The sequence below is a fragment of the Pinus tabuliformis genome, chromosome 1_1 (genome assembly GCF_031772625.1).
Source record: "Pinus tabuliformis cultivar Carrire ecotype Pingquan chromosome 1_1, CPIR1, whole genome shotgun sequence".
In the NCBI taxonomy this organism is placed as follows: domain Eukaryota; kingdom Viridiplantae; phylum Streptophyta; class Pinopsida; order Pinales; family Pinaceae; genus Pinus; species Pinus tabuliformis.
In genome coordinates, this window is record NC_142297.1 from 159558493 (window position 1) to 159565937 (window position 7445).

The 7445-nt window shown below is 34.0% G+C and overlaps 1 protein-coding gene across 11 annotated transcripts in view; it reads right to left on the minus strand.

Annotated features, from left to right (window-relative positions):
- LOC149212079 (MADS-box protein SOC1-like) overlaps positions 1–7177 on the minus strand; it is a 420374-nt gene extending 413197 nt beyond the window's left edge. For 4 of the 11 annotated variants that reach the window (XM_089391697.1, XM_089391706.1, XM_089391707.1 and 1 more), the window contains exon 1: positions 6422–6675. In XM_089391697.1, coding sequence (XP_089247823.1) covers positions 6422–6657 — 236 coding nt within the window. In that variant the 5' untranslated portion in view covers positions 6658–6675. The other 7 variants (XM_089391708.1, XM_089391703.1, XM_089391699.1 and 4 more) reach the window with 5 other exon arrangements.
- Between the last annotated feature and the right edge of the window lie 268 nt (positions 7178–7445).

Consider the following 7445-nt stretch of genomic DNA (forward strand, 5'->3'; position numbering starts at 1 on the left):
TGTCTCTTGTCTTGGCTTGTTTTCTATCAATTTATTAATGTTCTATCTGCACTTTACTTTATGTTTATGTTATTCCTAAATAGTGGCTAATAAGAAGATTTGAAATAAACTGCTTTAAGCATAAAACACATCATAAATTAACACCAACACTTCTTACTCTTCCAATGTCAGATCAAAATACATCTTCCATCCGTGATAGTCAGACTTCGCACAGAGCTTGTCTTCAGCGAGGAATTTTGATGAGGAATCCATGAAGTCTTAAGACTTTTTCCAATAGTCTTCAGTGATTGCTTTTCTCTTGCTTGGGCTTTGTCTTCACCTCAGATCTAATACCATGTTAAGTTATGGTATGTTCTATGCTTAGTGCAATTTACTTCAATTTCTTCTTATTAGCCCAATGTCAACTTCACTGTTTAGCATTCACATGAACATAAAGTTAAATGTTGATAGAACATAAATAAATCACCAGAAGACAAGCCAAGACAAGAGACACCAAATGTGGCGCCTAGCCAGGGACAAACCCCAATGTGGGGAAACCCTTTGATCAATTCTTCTATAATCTTTAATAATTCAACAGAGAGAGAGAGATAGTACAATTTCATAGTTCTGTAATTTTATGATAGTAGTAATAAAACCCTATCCATCAACTTTAAATCTAGTCAAACAGCCCACAAATGACCTCAAGTCAACCTTGGTCAACTTGGCCTCCAACAACAATGGTGGTCAACCCAAACGAGTCGAAGAGAGATGGTTAAACAGTGGTCAACGCATATGTAGCCCAGTGGTCAACCCTAACCAGTCAATGCTAGTCAAATCTATGGTCAAATTAGGTCAATGTTTTACTATCCAGATCTACAGCTTGCTTGATAAATGCTCCTCACACTAGAACGAATTCAAACTGACCTCCTCGTTAGTCAAAGCAGTCAAACCCAGCCTGTTGCTCCTTGATCAACCTCAGTCAACACTGCTGAAATAGTCATACGTCCTTCTTTTTGTGTCCTCCTTCCCACGTGAGAGAGATGTTGCTCCTTGTGTGTACCCAATCAAATAAGGAGAGAGAAGAATGTGAGATGAGATGATATGAGTGAATAATGCCACAAGGTGTCTTCTATTTATATGAATCATTGAGGATGTGTGCCACACATTTTGTTGTTGGTCGACCTTGACAAATTGTCAAGTAAATACAAATAAATTCATATCTCCATCAATACATGTCAGAATCGGATGATTGTTAGATCAATCCTACACCTCCCAACGAGAGGAATTGAAGAAAAATATCAGCTGCCATAAATAATATGACCCACGTGGAGTTTGGCCATAGTTTCCAATTTTAAATATTGCAACTGAAATTATGCAACCTCAACATTCACAACATTGATCGACATATCCATCAAGATATAGATGGGGTTTTGCTAATATCTCACAAATAGGAACCTTTCAAATCTACAGCAAGAAGAAGACGCTTCCAGTAGAAGAATGGTAGATCTTACAAATGTACTTCTTGTGGGAAGTTATAAAATAAAAATGGTATGTGTGCTTCTACTACATATACACAATGGATACGTGCTTTATGAAATGACAAACAAATTAGATATGGTGGAGCTTGATGTCTTTGAAAAAAAAAATAGAACAATTTAGAATAACCTGATTACACACTAGATTCGAAAAATGATTGATCTGAATTAATAAACAAATCTTGGGTAAAACAAAAAAGTTTCGCATTAATATAGCTCATGATGATCAATGGATCTTAGGATGGTAGTAAAGTAATGAATGCATCAAGCGAAATGGAACATATAAAATATTCTAGATGAGGAAGAAAGAGGATAACAAATCATGCAACAACTGGTTACTAAATTAAGAAGATGATGGATAAGTGGCACTAGTAATCAAGATTGTAGTGCACAAATATATTGGGTATCTAGCAATCTATTCAAATAAATCGACAATCGTACAATCTCAAATGCATATTTTGTACCACTACTTCCTATCAACCAATATGGGAGAAGTCTATGTGTCAAATTGTTTTGATAGTGTTGTCAGGTTTTGAATATAACAACATAACAATTATTTCATAAACAGTTTATTAATTGTATTCTACCAAGTCATGATTCAGTGTTAAGTGGGGTATCAACATGCTAATGACCTAGGTTTAGACCCTGAGTCACATAGTGACTAAAACTTTAATGCGTGTGGAATTGAGAATATTGTAACCTCATTTATAACTCACATATGGGAAATGTATGTATTTGCATATTGATTTTTCAATTGGTTTTGGACATACACTGAATTATTCGTGGCCAACAAGGTGTTGCAAGAAGTGTAAAAAGAGCAACAACAAATCATATGACATGATTAGTTAAGTATGGAGTACTTTTGAGTACCAAATGATTATTTTCTTGGCTAAAGGCAAAGTTAAGGTTCTTATTAGACCTCGAATATAACAATGAAGTCCATACTAGACTAACTATCATAGTCAATAGTCCTCTATTATTAGTATGATAAAGTTGTAGTATGTATGATTACCGCGATGGTAGTATTTTGCTGAAATTGTCCCGCAACCACAAGACCCATGAAAAGCATTAGCTAAATAAAAGCACTTGAACACTTTGACAAAAAAATCATCTACTTATGCTTTGGGTACAGAAGTTGAATAGGTTCATGAACTCCTTACTCTCCAATCGACAAACAGAGTACATTTTGATTGGACTTGCCTAAAGGTAATATGAATAATTGAAGCAATTTTTGATATAATACTAACATGGTTATTTAGTATACATCGTGTAGGTGATGCTATGGACATTTGGTATTGTGTACACATTGTACAGGTGGTATTGTATACGAACGGTACAAATGCATGTATTGCATGATGATATTTGACATGTATAATTGTATGTGTGTGATGCACACTATGTGTAGGTACACATGGTTGGGGAGAAGGAACTGGGTGATTTCGTGGTGTGGCAATCGATCCAGAGTGCATACCAAAATAAAGACAAAGGTGGAGGCTAAGGAGTAATTCAAAGATAAGTATCAGTATTTTATTTTCGTTTTATATACATGTGATTTATGGTTATGATCTATGATTAATGGTTACATATGGTTTATGATAATCGTTATGCATTAACCTGAGGTAATATTTTATACATGTTGATTGGTCAAAAGTGGTAGATTGACTTGTTGTGACTAATGCAGGGAGACCATAGGAAGCAAGTGTTCGGAAAAAACACAAATAAAGAGCATGCAATTTGTTCCTATTATAATACAATGAAAATAAAGAATCATAGTTAAATGGCAGACAACATTAGCCCGTATTTACTCAAATAATAGTATTTTTATATCAAGTTATGACATGGGAACTTGGAAATTCAGAAAGAACTACTTGTGAATGAGGAAATAAATTGTAAAATGCAACAATATACCGCGGACGTTGTAAATTTAAGGAGGGGAGTATGTAACACCCCTCTGTTATATGTAACACTCTGTTAACCTAAAGTAAGAAAAGCTAGGTCTGATGTGTAGCAATGAAAGTAAATACTTTATTATCAAACAAATAAAGATAAATTAATCACTTGGAAAAAGAGACACCACGAAGTGAGATTCTTGTCAAATGAAATTCCATTAGTGAATGTGAATGGATAATTCTTTCATGATAAGACTTCTAGTTAAAATTCTAGATAAGCTTAATGGATTGGGAGATAAATATCCATTAGGTTCCTTCATTGGAAAAAATGCTAAGTTTAACATAAAAGCCTTGTAGGAGAGTAGGGCAAGCTTTTATGGGAAAATCCTTGCGGTAGAGAAAGGCGAGATTTTCCATGAAAATCCTAGGCAAATGGATAAAAATATCCACCTAAAAGCAGGACACCGCTAAAGGAAACCATATCATGAAAGAGGGTATTAAATACCCATTGAAGAGATCAACAAAAGGAAGTTGATTTGTGGCAAGAACTCTCGGCTCGGGAGTGAACTTAACGTAGCCAGTTCTAGGTTGGTTGAGAATGCTCGATTTTCCAAGTGACGGTTCTTTCAGCTAATCTAGTTTGCTTCAATTTCCTAGGATGTGTTGTACGTGGCTCCTTACGCTTTATGTTGTCGCATCTTTGAACTTATGAGTATAATTGCATTGTGCTATCATATGGTTCATAACTCTTGATGTTGTCCAATATTTAAGTGTATGAGTGTACTTGCATGTATAATCTTTGTGCATGAGATAATGGTATATTTATGCATGTGACAACTATTGAATCTAAAGTTAATCGAAGTTAAGTTGGCGGATGGGAGGCTAGTAGGTAATTGTTAATATTGGGTCACGGAGATATGTGAGAATGGCTAATGGATAACATTTCTAAGTTACCCTTGTGCTCTCACTTTGTGGTTGGGACCTTTACAAATTGAGTAAAAGTTGGAGTGGTAATAGTAAACAAATGGTGGGAATCTCCTCTACTTGCCATACACCATCCCCAACTTCGCTTTTGTTGTGATCACTAAGTACATTAATAAACCCAATGACTAATATTGGAGAGCCTCATAACATATTTTGAGGTGTCTCTAAGGTATAAATTAACATGTTGGACAATATTATTGTAACATGGAGATTTCTTTAACATGTTCTACTAAGATAGATTTGGGCTAGATAATAGAAAATCCACTTCTAATTAAACTTCCAAGTTTAATTTTGGTCTAGTTTCATGGTCAAGCAAAAACAAATATACTATTGCTCTTTATCCATCAAAGGTATAATTTCATGACGTTGTTAATGCAAAACAAATAAGAGTACTATTGCTCTTTATCCATCAAAGATATAATTTCATGATGTTGTTAATGCAAAACAAATAAGAGTACTATTGTTCTTTATCCATCAAAGATATAATTTCATGATGTTGATAATGCAAAACAAATAAGAGTGTGGATTGGGACCATTTTGTTGTCTAGGCACTTCCACATTTGCAACATACATTTGTATATTTTGATAACTAGAGTGCTATTCAAATAGCATGTAACCATATTTTCCATCAAATGGCAATGTATATGGAGTTGATACATGATGGTGCAATTAATATATAGTTTTGTTCTAGTGACCAGCTAATTGACATTTATTCTCTATTTTATTCTCACATGTCAACATTAAGGGAGGACGTTATAATAAATTAAATTTTGTCACATTTTATATGCAGTTATTGGCAAAGGACCTGGTATGTATATAATGGGTGGAGATCCATCTAAACTATGGATATATCATGGATTTATAGGGATTAAATCCTTTTTTTTATAAACTTATTTTTAGAATGTAAAATAAAATAAAATAAATGCACTTTGGGAGACTTTATCCATTTAGAATATAGTAGATTTGACATTAAGATGGATGTAGACTTATTTGTATACTTAATTAGATTATATATATAGAAATATATTTTTTCTTAAATATTTGATTTATTATTAATGTAGAAATATTTTTTTTCCTTTTAGTCAGTAATATATATCTTTTGAATTACAAGCATCAACTCCATCCATTTTGAATAATGAATAAACTATTTACTTTTAATTTAAATTTTACCAAAGTAAATTTAAAAATTAATATTTTATTTATAGTTAATATTGAAATAATATTTTATTTATAGTTAATATTGAAATAATATTTTTGCTGTTAATATATATTTTCAATATTAATTACACAGCAACCTCGTACTCGTCTCTATAGTACTGGACTTATACTAGAATATAAGAAAAACCTTTTAAAAGCAACAAAAATACATTGTTTATGATTTTCCGTATTCTGGAAGTATCTTATGCCCATGGATTGGAGCCGCTTGCTTTTTGTAATCAGTGCTTCCTAAAAGTAGTTTTCTGTTCCTCGATTTGCTATAATTTCTACTCTGTTGTTATTATGAATCCTGGTTCTTGCGAACGTGTAATTTTGTAAGTCGAAAGCGGTAGAATTTTGAACAACTCTATAAAGCCAACATATTTTTATTGTCAACAGAAAAATGAATTAATAGGAGTCCATTACTCTCGTCACAATGCAGGAACAGCCCTAAACAGCTTCCTCATTACTCATTTCTGGGAGAAGGAAATAATTTTCGTCAGGACAAGAAAATTTCATAGCGAACGCATCGGTAAAGGATACAGTTGGAAGTTTGAACTTGGCCCACCGAATGCCATTATTATGGGCTTACCGAATGTTTACTTCGAGTATAGAATATTAATCAGAAACCCTAGATTTCCAAGTTCCAAAATATTGGCCGGGTAATGGCTTGACCATTTAGCAGTCGAGACACCTACAGATTGCAGTTATTGTGCCAAACGTTTCGATTTCTCCATGGAAACACCGTTTACTAATGTGAAAAGAAAGGAGCTGAACAAGGGTTTATACAAGAAAGCAATCCAAGAGCTAGAGCAAATAAACATTAACCATACATACCTGGTGGGATTGGCGAACTCATACAGCTTCCCTTTTGGCGAGAAAACAATAAGCGCCACTTCTGCATCACAGAGTACTGACAGCTCGTTAGCTTTCTTCAGCAGCCCTTGCCTGCGCTTAAAAAAGGTAACCTGCCTGCTGGTCACGTTTTCGATCCTCTTCATCTGGGTTTTTCCCCTCGTTCTTCTCCTCCTTTCCTCTACCATCTTCTCCTGGAAACAATTAATCAGATTCATGGGTGGATCAGATTAGGGAATTTGAACGAACACCGACTACCAAAACAGAGGCACTAAAATTGTGACCCAATCATGGCTGCTACTGATGACTTGATCAGCTCTTGAAACCAGAACTCTATCGTAGAAATGCCAAAATCGGAGTTAGAGAAGTTTTCACCCGTTTTCTCACCAGAAGAACATCCATGGATATATATGCCAAGAAAAGGATGATAGCATCGAACCGCCTCTATCACGTCCAACGACCGGCTAGCGGGCCTAATTTAGACAATTTCCAGTACATTTTCTCACCAATTCTGTCACAACCAATACCTTAAGCATAAACAGTACGACATAACAAGACGACGGAGACATTACCGAACGAATGTGGACCAAAATCAAAATAAACTCCCTGTCATTTGCAGTTCGTTCACGTGACAAAGAGTACGGATTGTTAAAAATGGATACTCATAGATTGCTCCAATTTATTTAAAGTGCAATTTGTCCACTTAAGGTCTCCTTTATCCATGCCTTCCCCCACATAGGGAAGGGTTTTTAGCCCCGACATGAAAAGAGCAATTTGGTTCAAAATCCTGAAATTATCGGCAGGAATACAGTAACAGTATTGACGGGACTACGGATAGTTACTCGTAATTTTCACGTTTACTTATATATATTATTTTAATATATTATTTTTATTTATTATATATATATATATATATATATATTCATTCACGTTTACTTATATATATTATTTTTATTTTTATATATATATATATTAATAGTTTATATATGAATAATTTGGTTTATAT